Source organism: Psittacula echo, assembly GCF_963264785.1.
Source record: "Psittacula echo genome assembly, chromosome: 4".
Classification (NCBI taxonomy): Eukaryota; Metazoa; Chordata; class Aves; order Psittaciformes; family Psittacidae; genus Psittacula; species Psittacula echo.
Genome location: NC_137738.1, coordinates 121,196,678 through 121,214,681, shown reverse-complemented (window position 1 = coordinate 121,214,681; position 18,004 = coordinate 121,196,678). Strand labels below are relative to the sequence as shown.

At 44.4% G+C, this 18,004-nt stretch overlaps 1 protein-coding gene across 1 annotated transcript; it reads left to right on the top strand.

Moving 5' to 3' along the window:
- Window positions 1-2,391: 2,391 nt before the first annotated feature.
- On the top strand, window positions 2,392-16,632 carry ERLEC1 (endoplasmic reticulum lectin 1; the record flags this gene model as incomplete). Its single annotated transcript, XM_080616071.1, has 14 exons — window positions 2,392-2,550; window positions 3,153-3,257; window positions 4,429-4,509; window positions 5,362-5,439; window positions 5,591-5,654; window positions 7,971-8,011; window positions 10,311-10,534; window positions 13,033-13,162; window positions 13,586-13,747; window positions 14,430-14,489; window positions 14,759-14,883; window positions 15,391-15,468; window positions 15,652-15,727; window positions 16,446-16,632. The coding sequence occupies 14 exons, from the start codon at window positions 2,392-2,394 to the stop codon at window positions 16,515-16,517; spliced, it is 1,455 nt and encodes a 484-aa protein (XP_080472197.1). The 3' UTR covers window positions 16,518-16,632.
- Window positions 16,633-18,004: the final 1,372 nt, after the last annotated feature.

Genomic DNA, 18,004 nt, shown 5'->3' with positions numbered 1-18,004 from the left:
TCCTTCAAAAGGGTAACTAAGGCACAGTTCAGTCTCACAGAAGAATGCAGTGTTTGGCAATTGTTAAGTTACTTTAATACACTCAGTAAAACAATCTTCAGCGTAAATGCAATAACTGTGTCATGCTGCAGCTCTTTAGCAGCTGACAGGAAAACTTACGGCCTCCAGAGAAGCTCCAAGTCTGAACAGTTCAGGCAATGGCAAGAAGCATAAGAAAAAATGTACTTGTTGCCCCTGACAAGCAGAAAAAACCCCAACAAACAGAAACATTTTGAATACCACTTACCCTTAAAAGCTAAAGCAACAATATTGATTGCAGCATCCCCCATCAGTATTATATCACTATTGTATATCACCATTTCCTGAAGTTGGTCATGTTTAACTCCAATTTGTATCCCTTCCTTCAGGTGTGCATGTGGATGCAGGCTTTACTCAAGCTAAGGAGCAGATGATGTTGAAGAAACCCAATTGCTTACAGCTCTCCCACCCGATCTGTTCCTGTGTGTCTGCTCTGTGTAACACAAATCCTCTTATGAGGTGGTTTTCCACTCTGTTCAGCCTCGCTACTGAGTGGCAGAGGGGATGCAAGCAGGCAGCAGGAGAGCAAGCCCTGTATCTTGACTTGCTACCATATAATTATCACAAGATTAGAAACAGGCTGTCTTTCCCAATAAATTAGGCTTTTCTAACAGTCTTCTACAAGAGGTGAGCATTGACTACACTCATTACAATTACCAACTGCAGTACAACCCTGATTATTCCAACTTCACACACTCTCAGTATTCCTACATTGATTTCCCTGCTTCTCCAGCTTTTTATTCAAGCAGCTTTCCTTTAACTGTAGCTCTTCCTTGTCTGAAACAAAGGCCTTGCCTGCATCCTTCTGGCCCTTTGCAGTTTAGGTCTCTTCTAGCGCTTTCCTCAAACTGTGCATGTCCTTGAGCTGGAAGAGGAATTTGCTCCCACCTCTATCTACTTTGGCACCAGCTTAACCAGGAAAAGATAACACAATTACATCCTTAAACAAGAAAACAACAGCAGAAAAGCTCAAAAATATTGATTAGACCCAATGCAGCCCTTTAGCAAATTTCAACCTATCTCATCTATGTTATCCCCATCTGGAAAGTGTTCTTCTGAGTAGGGCACAAGTCAACGAAGGGATTGCAAACCATTTACTTAAACAGTTCACTATTGACTAAAACAGCCAATTTTGAAACTAAGCATCAAAGTGCAATGAAGCATGGCCTGGAACATAACATCATAAACCAAACCACCTCAGTTCACCACACAACATGCAGTTACCCTTCCCATCACCACTGGGATTTTTCCTGGAATCATGGGCTTCCTTTACCTCTGTATACTCATCTCACTAAGTATTTCAGAAATCAGGGGGGTTTAAGGCTTATGAATCGCTATACACTGCCACAACACTGCTGCTACCCGCATATGTCACCCCATCACCAACTGCAAAGCAGACAGCAAAATTGCCTCACATTTCTCGTTCCTATAGAATCACACAATCCCAGCCTGGTTTGTGTTGGAAGGGACCTTAAAGCTCCTCCAGCTCCAACCCCTGCCACGGGCAGGGACCCCTTCCACTGGAGCAGCTTGCTCCAAGCCCCTGTGTCCAACCTGGCCTTGAACACTGCCAGGGATGGGGCAGCCACAGCTTCTCTGGGCACCCTGGGCCAGCGCCTCAGCACCCTCACAGGGAAGAGCTTCTGCCTAAGAGCTCAGCTCAGTCTCCCCTCTGGCAGGTTCAAGCCATTCCCCTTGGCCTGTCCCTACAGGCCCTTGTCCCAAGCCCCTCTCCAGCTTTCCTGCAGCCCCTTTAGGCACTGGAGCTGCTCTCAGGTCTCCCCTTCAGGAGCCTTCTCTTCTCCAGGCTGCCCCAGCCCAGCTCTCTCAGCCTGGCTCCAGAGCAGAGCTGCTCCAGCCCTCGCAGCATCTCCATGGCCTCCTCTGCCCTCGCTCCAGCAGCTCACTAAAGAGGCACCACAACGGCAGAAGGCTGTAGCTCCCGAAACACCAACACTACGGCATTCTTAAGTAACACCGGACCGAGCGCGACCACAGCTCTTACCTCCACCCGCGAGCCCTCTCCTCAGCGCACCGGCACACACCACCCGCAGGACAGCGGGGAGGCTTGAACCGAGCCGTTAAGGACCCCGCAGCCTCTACGACCGCCGACGTGAGGAGCAGCGCAGGGGTATCCACACGGAACCGGCGGCTCCTCGCCCCGCGCCCGCTCCCTCACCGCCGTCTCCCGCCACTGCCTGGGTGCCCCGGATGTTGATGCGCGGGAGCCCGCCCTGACGGAAGCAGACGTGGCGGCGGCGCTGCCCGGCGCTCTCCTCGCTTCGTTCCCTCCTTCCCTCCCCGCCGGCCGGCATGAGGGACCGCCGGCACCGGCCGCCCGCCCCGGCTCTGCTCTGCGGGCTGCTGGCGGCCGTGGCGGCCGCCGTGGTGGCGGAGGGCGGCCGCGCGCTCCCTCAGCTCAGCGACGACATCCCCTTCAGGGTGAACTGGCCCGGCACCGAGTTCAGCCTGGTCGGTACCGCGGTGGGTGGCAAGGGGAGTCCGGTCGTTCCGCCCTCAGAGGCTTTCTCCCTTGAGGAGCCGAGCGGCTGTAGCTGTTAACGGGGGGCGGTGGGTCCAGCGGCGGAGCCCTCGCACTTGGCGGTTGTTTTTGAAGCCGTTCCCCCTACAGAAGTGTTTCAGGTTGGGGTGAGCCCACGTAGCCTTGCTGGGGGGTCCCTTAAGCATCTCCGTGCATTTTGGCTGTGGTACACACGTACCAGGACAGAGGGTGAGTTCTAATACTCAGGTAATGGCCTGAGCCTGTCAGCTGGGCAAATCCCAGGGAAACCTGCCCTGAAAGTCAACATGGGAAAGGCTGCTGGAAAAGTGCAGTGGTTCTGGGGGTGTTGTTTTAGGAAACACCCTTTATAACAGCAGGAATGTGGCAGGAGGCAGAGGATGGAAGCAGAGGAGGAGGCAAGAAAAGCCTTCAGTCTTGTGGTATGATGGAGACCCAGGAAATACCCTGGACCCCTATGAGTTAACTGTACTGCTCGTGAATTCCGGGCTGTTTCTAACAAGGAGCATTAAAAGAACCACCTGACTAATCCACAGGTCGGTTGTTTTCTCAGCCTACAACTGGTGTCCTGTACAAAGAGGATAACTACATTATAATGACCACTGTGGACAAAGAGAAGTATAAATGCCTGCTTCCGCTGATAGCAAGTGGCAATGAGGTAAGTTCAGTCGGGTCTTGATTGTAGTTATAAACTGCAGACAAGTCTTAGCAGCGTCTTTTCAGTTCCCCCCCTTCCCCCTGCCCCAGATCAAAAGAGAATCATCTACAGCATGCCTCAGAGCTTCACAGTTTGTGGTAGATGCCTTCACTTTGTATTACATACTAGCTCTGTAATAAGTGGGGCCAGTCTGAACGCTTTTGAAGTCCTTATTTGGCAACAAATGATTGCTATAATGTTCTGTGTATTGCTAGGATTGGGAAATGCTTGTATTTTAAGTACCGTTGTCAAATTCTAGGTCAGTAAATGGCTATAGAGGTTGTTAACATTGCTGTCGCGATCACTATATCTGTAAATACTATCCCAGTAGTAGTTCTACCACTAGTGGTCATTACTTCCTCAGTTGGACGTCTGGATGCACAATTTGAGATTTAAATTTAAAAAGAAATAAATGCCTTTGTTTGTACAGAAAATGTAGCTTGAGGAGGCCTTTGGTGAGGTTTATCATTGGTCATTTATTCCTCCAAAGGTTCAGGGTGTGAGAAACACCCTGAGAACTTGCACAGATGAGGTGCATTCCTGTGGTAGGACCTCCCACTTTGACACAGCCCTCATCCTTTACATGACTGACAGCACAGAGGGCTTCAGGCTAGGTGACAAAGTCTTTAGTACTCAAGAACTTGGAATGGAAATCACTTCAATAGCATGCATGTTTCTAGAGCAAAAATGATGCAGAAATAAACTTTCACAATATTATTTGTGCTTTTTTGATCCATTTTTTTAATTGCATAAAAGCTGTGCAATGTCTCAGTTATGCTGCATCAGCATTGACTAACAAATGAGAAGCTTGTTGGTGCTGTTCGCCTGTGCACACCCCACCCTGCCACTGTGGACACAAGCAAGTGGAGAGCTCCTGCTCTTTCACCACTTCTCAGCTGCAAAACTTTTCTGGTTTGACTACTTTATTTGTGACTTTCATTTGCTTCTTGTTATTAAATGATCTTTTTTTTCCCTGAATCACCACACAGTTCCTTCAGGGCGAGAATTAATGAGGGTTTGTACCTTTTAATTTTGCAATAAGATTTTTGGTTTGGTTTTTTTTTACTGTTTCAAATGAATATTAACCAAACTACTGTTAATTTTAATGTAATGAAATACCCTTCTATTCTAGGAAGAAGAAAAAGACTATAAAGGCCCTACTCCAGGAGAATTACTGGAACCACTTTTTAAGCAAAGTAGCTGTTCATACAGGGTATGTTACTTCTGTGTTGATAGTTCAAATGCTAATCAAAAGTTTACAATCCAGTCCATTCCAAGGTTAATGTATTAAACTGTTTGGATAAATATGTCTCGGACTTCAGGTATTAATTCAGTCCAAATTAAGATCTCTACAACTTTATGAATCTCTTAATATGCTGTTAAAAAAATCTGTATAATGGAAGATGTCAGGATTCAAATAAATGGGGTTGATCTATCAGCAGTTTAAAAATGTGGATTTAAAATACTTCCTTTCAGGAATCAAGCCATATAATGTGTGACAGCCTAATGAAAAGTGTTAGAAAACCAAACCAAACATGCTTCTAAATACTCTGAAAGTTTTCTAGTTTTCCATCAACTGTCATCCCAGTTCAAGACTCATGTCTTACATTAAAGAACAAGCCTAATACCAAAGCAACGTGGTACAGAGACCATGAAAGTGGCTGAATATTTACACCTATGTGGCATGCCACACAAGTCCTTGAAGATGGGAGAGTGTGTCAAGCACAGTTGGTAAACAGCGTGTATCAATGACAGTTGTCAAAACCAGGCTGTGTGGAGTCACTGCAGCTTAGCCCCAATGGTTTAGGGGAAAACTGAGCCTTTACATCTTATTTAACTGGTTTCCTTCGGGTTTTATCTGTATAAAAGTCAAGGAAACTGCCCACTGTGTTTATTTGGAACGTCAAAATGTTTGGAGAACACTGAGACCATTCCTTGTGCTATTGTTTTGGAGGGTGCCCAAGGCCATCTGCTTGGGCTGTGTTTCATTGCTACAAAAGCCAGAATTTTGGGATAATCTGGAGTGGGGGAGGATGTATCTAAACAGAAATCTGTTTATTTTAAGATTGAATCTTACTGGACATATGAAGTCTGCCATGGTAAACACATCCGCCAGTACCATGAGGAGAAGGAAACAGGACAGGTAGGCTTCTGCACATTGAGTAATCTCTGATTATGCCCCTTTTCCACTGGCATGTTCATGCTTAACTCCTCCTGAAGACTTGAATTCCTGTACACCTGAAAAAGGATGGAAAATGGTAACTGCAATCTCTTTTAACTCCCTTTGATTGTAGAAAATAAACATCCAAGAATACTATCTGGGGAATATGATGATGAAGAGCCCATTATCAGAACCAGGTTTGTCTTGGGTTATTTTATTTTGCTGATGCTTATTAATTGTTGGGTTTTAATTATTACTACCTGAGGAGCAGGCTGTACAAAACTGATTCCCAGTGCAATAGCGTAGAATTTTGTAGATTACTTGTTACAAAATGTATTGTTACAGTGAATGCCTTTTAGCACCTCACATTCCGTTCATCCTGTCAGTTTTGCCATGCTAATTCATTAGATTGGAACTGTATGATCTTTAAGGTCCCTTCCAAGCCTAATCATTGTATGATTCTATGATAAGCACTAATCTGCAATAATTAGTGTAGGGAAAGAAAATACATAATATAAGAAACGGAAATAATATGTGACAGACCAGACTCTGATAATACAGCCTGTTGCCACTCTTTTTGGGTGGGGAGAAGTGTCTTTCAAACTGTAGCAGAGGGCAGAGTACGTAGCACATCTTGGCCTCTGCATTTCTGTAATAACACATCATCTGCAAACCTTGGAACTGTTTAAGAGTATTTTTTTAGGGATCCTTCTGTAGATCTTCAGAAATACTGAAATGGGGCTTTGGTGGGAATTAGGTAGCTCAGCCCCAAACTCAAACTGTAGTTTAAAATAACTAATTTTCTGAGCAGTTGTATTTTTTTTGGCCTGTAAATTATAGTAGATGTTGGAAGTTCTGTGGTTGTATTTGCCAATATCTCCTTCCTGGGTGAGCACTTTGCTAGTGTATTAGTCCAGAGAAATAACTCTTCAAAATCCAAACAGTAAGCATTCATTCATCAGTGATGATACAAACAGTAGAAAAGACATCATCTAGGTTGGTGGTTTTTAATTCTAGGTTAGTATGTAAAAAGTGCCACCACGTTTTTCTGTTCCTGCAAGTGATTAACATGAATGCCTCAATCTTGGAAGGGATTTAGTACCTTTAATCCCATTCCTTCGCATTCCTGCCTGCAGCCTTCAGTTGGGGATCTTAGTCCTGAAAAGAAACACAGCTTCAGAAACTGCATTGCTTGGCATTTCTTTACTACTGAGTTGCTTGGTTTTGCTGCTGTTAATCCTGTGCAGAGATGCCTAATTCTCCCTAGATGCTGCTGTACAGAAAACATAGTTTAATCTGAGTTCCCAGTTCTTTTGTGAGGCTGGGTGCTGAAGTTAAGTGTGATGATATACTTCAAGTCACCATATCTGAGTCTTTTAAGATGTTGACCCTCTGTGCTTTCTGCTTAGGTTGCAGACTATTCTTTTTATGCTTCCTACATAGCAATTCACACTACTCTTAAAAAATAGATGGTTTCTCAAACCACTGTGAGCTGAATGCGGGAGTATGAAACAGTAAATTTGGACCAGCTGAATGGGTGATGGCAAAGCAGAGCGGCCTTTTGCTCACCTAACTCTGAATGGAGTCTTGAAGCAGTTTGGAAGGCTGAGGGACCTGGGGTGGTTCAGTCTGGAGAAGAGAAGGCTCAGGGGGGACCTGATCGCTCCCTACAAGTGCCTGACAGGAGGATGGAGCCAGGAGGGGCTGGGCTCTGCTCCCAAGGAACAAGGGATGGGACAAGAGGAACCGGCCTCAAGCTGCACCAGGGCAGGTTTAGATGGAGCTGAGGAACAATTGCTTCCCCAAAGGGTGCTCAGGCATTGGAACAGGCTGCCCAGGGCAGGGCTGCAGGCACCATCCCTGCAAGTGTTCACACACCATGTAGCCAAGGCCCTCAGTGCCATGGGTTAGTGGTGGCCTTAGCAGTGCTGGGCAGTGGTTGGACTGGATGAGCTTAAAGAGCTTTTCCAACCTCATTGATTCTATGATCCTCACCTGTGACAGCTTGCAGCCCCAGCCCTGTAAGGATGTTTACTCTCAGCATCATTAGTCTGGCATGAAGTCCGGCCTCACTTCTTCCTAGGGGTGTATCCTCTGAGGCTGGCTAGTGGGTGAGCTGAAGAACTTGCCTGTTTACTGTCCCAGCCTGTAATCCACTCACCTTCAGAAGGGCAGTCAGCTGCCCCTCAAAGAACAGCAGTAGTGAGTGACATGTTCTCCTGCCCTGACTGGCCTTCCTCATGTGCTAGGGCTGGATTTGGCCTGTCCTATACACTCAAAAGTGTTTTAAGACAATGCTAGCTCCTATTTTGTTCTGTTTGCTCTGGACCCCAGATCACTGTTTATTTCCTTTCTTTCCTCTTTTGCACCTGCAAATTCATGAAATTGACTCTTGTCAGCATATACACAAAATACCAGCAAATACACACACCATACAAACTTCCGTGTATGTAACTGCATTTTATTTCAAGTTCACAGATTTTATGCTTACCTCATTCTTAATTATTCCCTAGATCAAGAAGAGAAGGAAAATCCCAAAGACAGTGCAAAAGAGGCAAGTGAAAACCATCTATTTTAACTTTTGCCATCAGTAGTGGAGGCAATTTATATGTGCTGAGATTAATGTTACAAGTTCCCTTCCAAATTGAGAATCAAAAAATGAAACTCTGTTCCTGAGCTGCACTCTTCTCACTTTGATTCTCAGTCCCAGCTCAGGAAGCTTATTTAGTCTGGTTGGTCAAACTTCTTGCCCTTCTACTTATTTACCTTAAAGTTATGCTAATCTTAAATGAGATGAATTATGTACTCTTCTACTCTGAAGACAATACACATAACCACAGATTCACATTATGGTCTAGTGACAGTTTTCCAGTTCCCTTAATGACACTTTTGTGCATTTTGGGTACAGAAAAAAGATTAAAAAAATCCTACAGAACAAAATCCTACAGCACAAAATCCCTAAAAGATTTCTTAGCTGACTCGGCCTTTCCCATAAAACTCTCTGCTTCCCTTTTCCATTACAGAACTTTGCTGTTTGTTTAGGCCCCAAAACTCAGTTCTGAGTTACTAACTTGACAGCAAAACAGTGGAAGTACCGGAAGCATGTTGGAGTTTGGAATTTGCAGTAGCAGATCTGACCTGTGGACAGGCACACACCTACCTTATTGCCAGTTATCCTTCCTTTTAAATCTTCAATCAATTTTTAGTCTACATGTTCCTTGCAGTGCTGATTTACATAGCACAGAGTGGTGGTTCTGCAGAGGATCTCAGAAAATACACATGCCAGATAAGTTGGTGGAGGGGATCCAAGTCAGAATGTGGCCCATTCTAATGGCAGTGGCAGTTATGCCTCTTGGAAATTCAAACTAAGTTCTTTGTAATATAAATAATTCTCAGAGGAAGTTTTCTTTTACTGACTTTTGACAGTTTTTCTTGTATACATACTCTGTCTTGGTTTCAGTCCACAAAGAATTTAGCCATAATTTGCATGGGTTCTCTAGTCGGGAAAGGGAAAGAACACATAACAAACAACACAGCTGGGTGATGTTTCAAGCAACTGCCACAACTAGAGGTGTATCTTAAGTCCTACTGTGTGCCTTTCTGTTGTGTTTCAAACCACAGCTATCTGCATTTAGATTTCTTGAAGTTACCTTCAATGAAATGCATAGGCATAGTTTTTCAATTTTTAAGGAAAAAACAGTTGTTTCATTGAGAAAGACAGAAAGGGAAGGCACTGGTACCTTTTTTCTCAGCTCTTTTGTAGACAAACAGAATGTATTTTCGTTTCCCACCTTTGAATATTGAAGTATAGAGTTGATAAGTGACTGGAAGCCAAGAAGCACCTGAGCAGTTGAGCTGCTGGCATGTTCATTCTTTAACCTCAGGAATGTCTCATCATTTCGTTCGTGGTGGAGCAATTTGAGGAGAGAATCAGCAGCCTGTGACAGGGTAATGTGGTTTGAAAACCAGAATAAGTAGATATGGAAGGGTCTCAGGGCCCCAGGTTAGTGTCCTGACCACAGAAGGCACCACCACCTTTTAGCACAAAGCCTGGTTTGTCATGCACTGCAAACCTTTACTAGCTCAAGCAACACAGGCAGGAAAAGGTCTAGTCTGTGGGTTCCAGCATGGCTTTTGCACAAGCAGAACTTTTGGTCCCCAGGAACTTCCGCTGCTTCCAAGTTAGGAACCCAGAGAGGGATTTTTACCAGTTTGGGGAGTTAATTTCTTAAAGTGGAAGCCGGACGAAACATAGGAAGGGACAAGTCTGAAGAGAGCTTACTTAATCCCGCTTTTGTACACACTTTTGGTTTGTATATATCATTAACTTTGTTAGCCACAATAACAGCTGGTGTGGGATACTCTGGATATGGAACAGCCCAGGCTGGGAATGCCAAGAGGTGTAGTGCAGGCATCACTTTGCAGGGGTGTTCTAGAGTCTTCAAGCCCTGGCACTGAAGTGAAGGTAATGGGCCTGGTCAGACCTGAGCTGAGTCTGATAGAGCTACTCTCATCCCTTTGTCTCCTGCAGGGTGAACACAGCTGGCTTGGTGCTCTTCCAAAACACTGCACAACAGCTGGCAAGCTCACTTAGAACTGAAACATCAGGCAGCCCATGCAGAGAAACCACCTGCTTTTGTAGTCAAAACTCATGTGTGGCTCAGTGCATTTGGGCAGGGTATGGAGGTAATAAACCAGAGCATGTTTGCATGTTGCAGAAACACCAAGTGACTACACAGGGGCTGTTTTCAATGCTGTAATGCTCGCTCTGCAGAGTGTAAGCATATCTTTTGTTTCAGAAGAGTCAAAGGAGCTTTATTCATCCTCGTAATTTTTTACTTTCTTTCACCCAGATACCTACCAAAAACATAGAAGGGCAAATGACCCCATACTACCCTGTAGAAATGGGAAATGGCACACCTTGTAGCTTGAGACAAAACCTGCCCAGGTCAAGCACAGTTATGTACATCTGTCATCCAGAAGCTAAACATGAGATCCTTTCAGTAGCAGAAGTTACCACCTGTGAATATGAAGTGGTTATATTGACACCTCTGCTCTGCAGCCATCCTAAATACAGGTACAGTACTCCAACTTTGGCTACCATCACTTCAAATTGTCATCAGTTGCCACACATGTATGTGCTTATGTAAGTCATACCCAGCTGTGGTTTCTGGTACAGAGCTGTGACACTTACATGTACTTTGGCAAGGCATCTTAAGTTTTCAGGTTAAATTGCACGATCTTTGCAGTTTGTAAGTCTCTAATGCCTGATCTCACATGAAAAACAGATGGGAAGTACAACTATTTCCAGCAGGTAAGTTCCTAGCCCTGTCACTGGAGAAACACAAACTAGGGCATTAAGGCTGCAGGCAGATTAACAACAGCCTGTCTCCTCTTAGCTCATGATTTCAAGGTCTGGGGGATCATCTTCATGGTATTTAAAGAATGCAGGTTGCATCAGTGTGTTATTTTGAGTATAGACTTCAACTTCTGTCATCTCAGAAAACAAAAGTATAGTCTTCAGGTGTAACCTTGATGTTATTTTAGTAGTAGTCCCAATTTAGGGAACTCCCATCTGTCTCTGTCCTGCTTCACTGCCTTGAGCTGTGAAGTCATTTTCATACGAAACATACACAATTTCAGTGTTATTTTCCAAAATGAAGCTTAGGATTTCCCCTCCTGCCTCCAAATTGTGCCATGCGCGTATGGGATACATTTAGTCTCAGTCATATGGATTCTTGGCTGTTCAAGGGGTGTAAATAGAATTGCAGAGTGAATCTGGTGTACAAATAAAGGGGGAAATAGTGGCAGGAGTTCTGAATTTCCCACCTACACAGATGTTAGAACAAGTGAGGATTTAATCACTGCTCTGAAATTGGCCAGAGATTCTAAAGGACAAAATCCTCAATCATGCATTTAATAAACACTTGCTTTTGGAATAAATAAGTTATGCTATTAAATATTTAGTATCAGTTGTACATTCTCTCATGAAGATGGGTTTGGTAACATGTAATCTGCTGTGCTTCTCTATTACACTGTTATCAGTTTACTCTGACTCTTTTAAGCCTTTGTATCAGCCCCAAACTAGAAAGTGCAGAGGCAGATTGTTCTATTGTTTGATAAGGACAAATCTTGAGCTGCTCCCTCCTCCCAAAGGGCAGGCAGGGAAAGCTTCCTGGCCACTAGCAGGAAATACTTAAAATAAACATAAAGGTCTTTGTTATCCCACTTCGTCATCTCCATTAAAGAAAGATGGGTGGAGATGGCAGGCTGGAAGTGCTGCTCAGCTGAGGAAGCAACAAACCAACCTCATGTTAGATTAAGAGCACTTTTCCTGTCATGTGTTGCTTAAAGAGCATTGAGCAGTACTTCAGCCACCAGTGCTCTTCCCATTATCTTACCCAATAATGGACTTGCATTAACTGAGCAGAAGTATTTCCATTAGTTCTTCTCTGGGTACAATTTGAGGGGTTTTTAAATTGGTGGGAATTGGGGACAGAGAGGAAGGCAGTAAAAGGTAGTATTTGTCTGCTCTATTAGTGCTGTTTAAATAAAATTGAGATAAAGCCAGGCTGCTTTGGTACAGGGCTTGTTTAATCTAGAGTGCAGATGTAATTTATGGAATGTTTTAAGGTTCTTTTAACTACAGTGGTGATTATTACACAACTAGTGCTGTGTATTACAGCCTCTTCCTAGGAGGACATCACCAAAGGCCACCTTGCTCCTGAAGCAGTATCTGCATGTTCAGGCTGTAAATAAGCTTTCTCTAAAAAGGCCCTTTTCAACAGGAGGAGCAGAGAAGGCTGCACAAATGCTTTGTTTGTTAGTATGGTTCTCATTGTGATGTTCACTTTCCTTTACTATTTTCTGTTAAGGCTTATTTGGTGCTTAATGAGGCCTTCATGTCAACTGAGAAGAAACCTGTGTTGACTCTGCTTCATCTCTTACTTTTTCTTTCCTGAAATAAGCTGCTTTTTGCAGACATAGAATCCCAGACTGGTTTGGTTTGGAAAGGACCTTAAAGCTCATCCAGTTCCAACCCCCCGCCACAGGCAGGGACACCTTCCACTAGAGCAGGTTGCTCCAAGCCCTGTCCAGCCTGGCCTTTAACACTGCCAGGGATGGGGCATGAAGAGAGTGGTAAAGGAATAATGGATATATGTGCACTAAGAAAAGCCACATATGTCAGGCAATACAAGAAGGTATGCTTTTAATGATACAAGAACTGCATCTATCAGGTTTAACCTTTGCTGTTTCCTGGCTTCTAAGAGTTTTGTGTGGCCTTGACACTACATTCATAGCTCATGTACAATGCAGTTTTCCTTTTAATATGCAGCTTTTCCTTTTGATGAAGAGGGGTTTGATCACATTTCCAGTCATCTGGCAGCATTAGGAGTGAGACTAAACTGGGTGAAAAGCATATTCACATCAGTTATAAGAACAGGGTAGCTTTGGCTGAGATGGTGCAAGTACAAGAAGGAAAATACACACCTCAGCCAGAAACTTAGAGCAGTAAAATAGTGTGTCTTGTCTTTAAGGCATGGTAAGTGATGTTTGGCTCACTTGTTTGGACAGGTTCAGGGCCTCTCCTGTGAATGACATCTTCTGCCAGTCTCTGCCAGGATCCCCACTTAAGCCCCATAATCTGGAACAGCTGGAGAAACAGCAAGAAATGATGAAGATGCCTTTTAGAAAGGTTAAGGAGGTAGGATTTGTTTCACTTTAAATAGAAAATACTTATTTTCCGTGCTGTAACACCCACAACTTTCACTTCCATGGAGGAAATGCTGTTACCCAGCTTTGTAAGACCACGTCAGTCTTTGAAATGGTCTCCAACGTTGTTGAAGTCATCTGTAAGTTACCTTGTTTGGAATGAAAACAAAGCAAGGAAGTTTGGGCTACTGATTTAAAACTTTTTGTAGCCTACAGTTTACAGATGTGTGAAGGCTTTGACTTTGGCTCTTTTCTTCTCAGATATGCTAAATACAGTGAAAACAGTGACAAAATGCTTTCATACTTGTTCCCACAGTCACCTCACTTAGTATTAAGTAACTTCACTTAATTTATATGACTTTGCAAGGGCCTTATGAAATCTAAATCGGTGTTTTTGTGTAAAATTCCGTTTCAGGAAGAAATGCAGTCAACAAAAGAAGAGAAATTTTCTTCCATTCACAAGCCTGTTGCTGTTGGCAGCCATCAACTGTTAACTGTGGGAACAACCCACATCTCCAAACTGACTGATGACCAGCTTATAAAGGAATTTCTTAGTGGTTCTTACTGCTTCCATGGGGTGAGAAATAAGCTACATATAATCAAATAGCTACTCCTTAATTTCACTTACTGGTTCATGTATTTAATTTCTCCATGAACTGTGATAGCTGCATTCTCATACAGCTAATACTTGCCTCTCCCTGCATTGATATTGAGAAGGCTTATGTGCCAGGAAGATATCTTCAGCCTTTCTGTTGAAATTCAGTTTATCTAAACAATCATAAATAAATAGAATATTTATAAATTGAATAGAATCACAGTGAAATTAAAGTAGATCTTGAGAATTGATTTGGTTAATGAGAAGGAAAAAACCTCTCATCAGACTTACTGAGAGAACAGCCAGCGGAGCAAAGGCATCTGAGGCTGTGCTATCTTTCGAAGAGGAAAGTATTTCTTTAAAAGATAAACAGGGAGTATACAACTAGTTTAAGGAATTTAGTCCTATGTGGCTCTTCAGGTTTAAACTTGGCTTAAACTCACTTATTCCATCTCTGATACACTTCCCTGTATCAGTCTGATAAGAGATTCCCTCTCAGTGCCAATCTTGAATCAACACATCTAATTAACAGATGTGAAAGTTGATAGCTAAAATCAACAGTGGTTTAGGGTCTGGAGGGAAGTGGACATGGCTCTTTTGGGGCATTTTATCTGGTTTATGGGGTTTTGCTTTGTGTTAACACTGAGATTATCCCTCTCCCCAGGGTGTTGGCTGGTGGAAGTACGAATTCTGCTACGGCAAATACGTTCATCAGTATCATGAGGTATGTTTAAATAGTTGCATGTTCTGCCACTAGATGGCTGTGGGGAATAAGGGGTTAGAGAATCTGTCTGCACTCTGAAAAAAACAGCATCCTGTTCTTGGGTGATTTAAGCTGGATTTCAGGAAAGAAATCCTCTGTGTGCTGCCTCTGTTTATGCAGGGAGATGTAGGTACCATGTCAGACAGAGCTGACAGTCTGCACATCATTTACAGTATGCTCGCTGCTAAATACGTCATACAAGGTATAATTACCAGCTTCCCCTTTTGTAGGACAAGGAAACTGGCAAGACTTCTGTGGTAGTGGGTACATGGAACAAGGAGGAACACATTGAGTGGGCCAGGAAGAACGCTGCTAGAACATATCATCTCCGGGAAGACGGGACGCAGACAGTTCGGTATGGGTACCATCACCATCATCACTGCCCTCATGCTTGCTATAGAAAGGAATAATCATCAGGGCCTCTTCTGCAGTGTGTGAATGTCAGTTCACAAATAGCTACAACTGTCAGGAGCAGTGTGTATAGGTGTTTGGTTTATTATTATTTCCCCCTAATGAACATGCAACATCAGAAAAGGTAATTCAACCCTTGGGATATGACACACAGAAAGATTTCTCAAGAGTGAACAACTGTTTGCTTCTGCAGTCACTGAAATACAGTGTTACTACTTTGTTTTGTATATTCTAGTTAAATAGAATTACAGACCCGTTTAAGTTGGGAGGGACCTTAAAGCTCCTCCAGTTCCAACCCCCTGCCACGGGTAGGGACACCTTCCACTGGAGCAGGTTGCTCCAAGCCCCATATATTTGAAGAATGATAAGATATGCATCACACAAGTTAGCTGCCTGCTTAAGAACTGTGTTTACTATTTCCAAACATTTTCATTCCCATCTTTTGTGGCAGGATGGTGTCTCATTTCTATGGCAATGGAGATGTTTGTGACTTGACAGACAAGCCAAGGCAGGTGACTGTGAAATTGAAGTAAGTTCACTTTCTTAGTAAACTGATGTTTTGTGTCTTTGCTGTCTGTGTCAGAGGGCGCAGCCTCTGCTGTCTGCAGAAAGCAATGACTGTCAACTTCCTAAAAATGCTAGAGGGAAATACATAGTTTAGTTCTGTGTTTCTTGGACACTAAACACCTCAACATTTCCTTTCTGTTTTCAGATGTAAAGAATCCGATTCCCCTCACGCCGTGACCATATACATGTTAGAGCCTCATTCTTGCCAATACATCCTTGGGGTAAGAAAAGACTTATGGGGAATTCCCTGTGATCAGGTGCCACCTGCCAGAGGGTATCTCCAGGTGTATGTTTGAAATGGTTCCTTCCTCCTAGTGACTCTTCCCAAGAGATTCCCAGAGTACAAGTAGTGTACTTCAGCCCATATACATAATATCTAAACAAGTACTGCTTTTTGTTCAGTTGCACCTGCTTAGAGAAAGGAGGGTCATTGTTAATTACACTGAGTATGCTGTGGGGGTTATACCCAAAAGTAAAAAGCACTTACTCGGGTTTAGAGAGTGCTGCTCTACTACGATGCCTGTGGTGGTCTGTATTCATTGATCTCCTGCTCTGTTGTAAAATAGAACCCGAGACTGGTTTGTGTTGGAAGGGACCTCAAAGCTCTTCCAGCTCCAACCCCTGCCACGGGCAGGGACCCCTTCCACTGGAGCAGTTTGCTCCAAACCCCTGTGTCCAACCTGGCCTTGAACACTGCCAGGGATGGGGCAGCCACAGCTTCTCTGGGCACCCTGGGCCAGCGCCTCAGCACCCTCACAGGGAAGAGCTTCTGCCTAAGAGCTCAGCTCAGTCTCCCCTGTTCTGGCAGGTTCAAGCCATTCCCCTTGGCCTGTCCCTACAGGCCCTTGTCCCAAGCCCCTCTCCAGGTTTCCTGGAGCCCCTTTAGGCACTGGAGGTATAATTTCATAGTCTTTACTGTTTCAATCTCTTCCATCCAAGGTGGAGTCTCCCGTCATCTGTAAGATTCTGGACACAGCAGACGAGCACGGGCTCCTCTCGGTGCCCAGCTGAGAAGCAGCAGAGCCCCTGCACAAGCCATACCTGTCACCAAGGCCACTGGCAGCTCCACCTTCACATCCCCCTGTGAGATGGTGCCAGCCAAGAGCAGCTTCAGCCTCACCAGCAGAATCCTGGCAGAGGAGGGACTCACGAACCACTTTGTGTATAACTATGTGTATATAAGAGGTTATCGATAAACTTTTAATGATTAAAATCTTGTCTTGCACTTCCTCTTTGACTTGTGTGTGGCACCTTCTGCAGTCGGCGGCGTCATCACTGAGGTGTAAGTTACCAGCTTTAAAAAAGGCAAAAGAAACACACCCCAGCTGCATGGGAGAAGTTCAGCTGCCAAGAGAATGAAAAGCAAAAGCCAATGCTTCACTCAGGAGCCTTCAGCAGCTGCTGCACCACTGACAATTGCTCTGCTGCCACTGCTTGTCCAGACACAGCGTTACCTCACTTTGACTGCTTCGAAATGCATTCTCCTGTTGCCTTACCCCTTCAAGTGTTATTTTTTAATCCCAGCCTGGGATATTTTATGATATTAACACTGCAGGGTTCATCTTACTGTATTTACTTTGCTGGACATTCTTACTGCCATCGCTGAGACTTGCTGTTGTGCTTCTAAGGACTCTAAGGTATGACACAAGTGATCAACAACCAGCAGTTTGGGCAGCAGAGCTGTCAATACAAGCCAGACCTCTCCACTCCCCTTACCTGTATTCAGCCATGTGTGGTACTTGTGTGTCTGAGCAGTTTCCTTCTCAACAATGACTCCTCAGTGCATCCACCTGCCTCCTGATGGACATTTTCTGTCTTCTGGTACACACCAGCCATGCCAGTAAGAGATCTGGTGCAGGCACATGAAGTTTTAGTCTGCTGCCACCACACGTTCCTGGAAGTAAGGTGAAACACCACTTAGATTCCCACTATCCTTCTAAAACAGCTGCTTTCAAAGTCAGTTTGCTCATCACTGGTTTGTAGCCAACACCCCCCTCGAGCCTCCTTCCCTCTGAAGAGCCCAGGGCTGGCAAAGTGAACCATTTACCAGGTGTGACCTGGATCCCTTCCTTTGCGGATGAGTTACTCCAAACCAGACACACCCCAGCCCCTCCACACTGAGCAGGAGAGAGCCACCCTGTGTCCTCCAGTGCCCTGTGCTGAGCAGTGCTGGAAGAAGGCCAGAAATGGCAAGTTTACAGCTAAGAGAGGTGACTGAATGCTTGCTCTTAGTAAAAGCTTCCACCTGGCAGTGCTCAAGGCCAGGTTGGACACAGGGGCTTGGAGCAAGCTGCTCCAGTGGAAGGTGTCCCTGCCTGTGGCAGGGGTTGGAGCTGGAGGAGTTTTAAGGTCCCATCCTGCCTAAAACCAGTCTGGGATTCAATGATGTTCAATTAAGCGTGTGAGCCCGCTACACTTCCTCTTTCCCGAAACCATTGTGCAAGGTAACCCATCTCAGACAGAATCCGCCAACCCTTTGGCATATGACTTGTTTCATA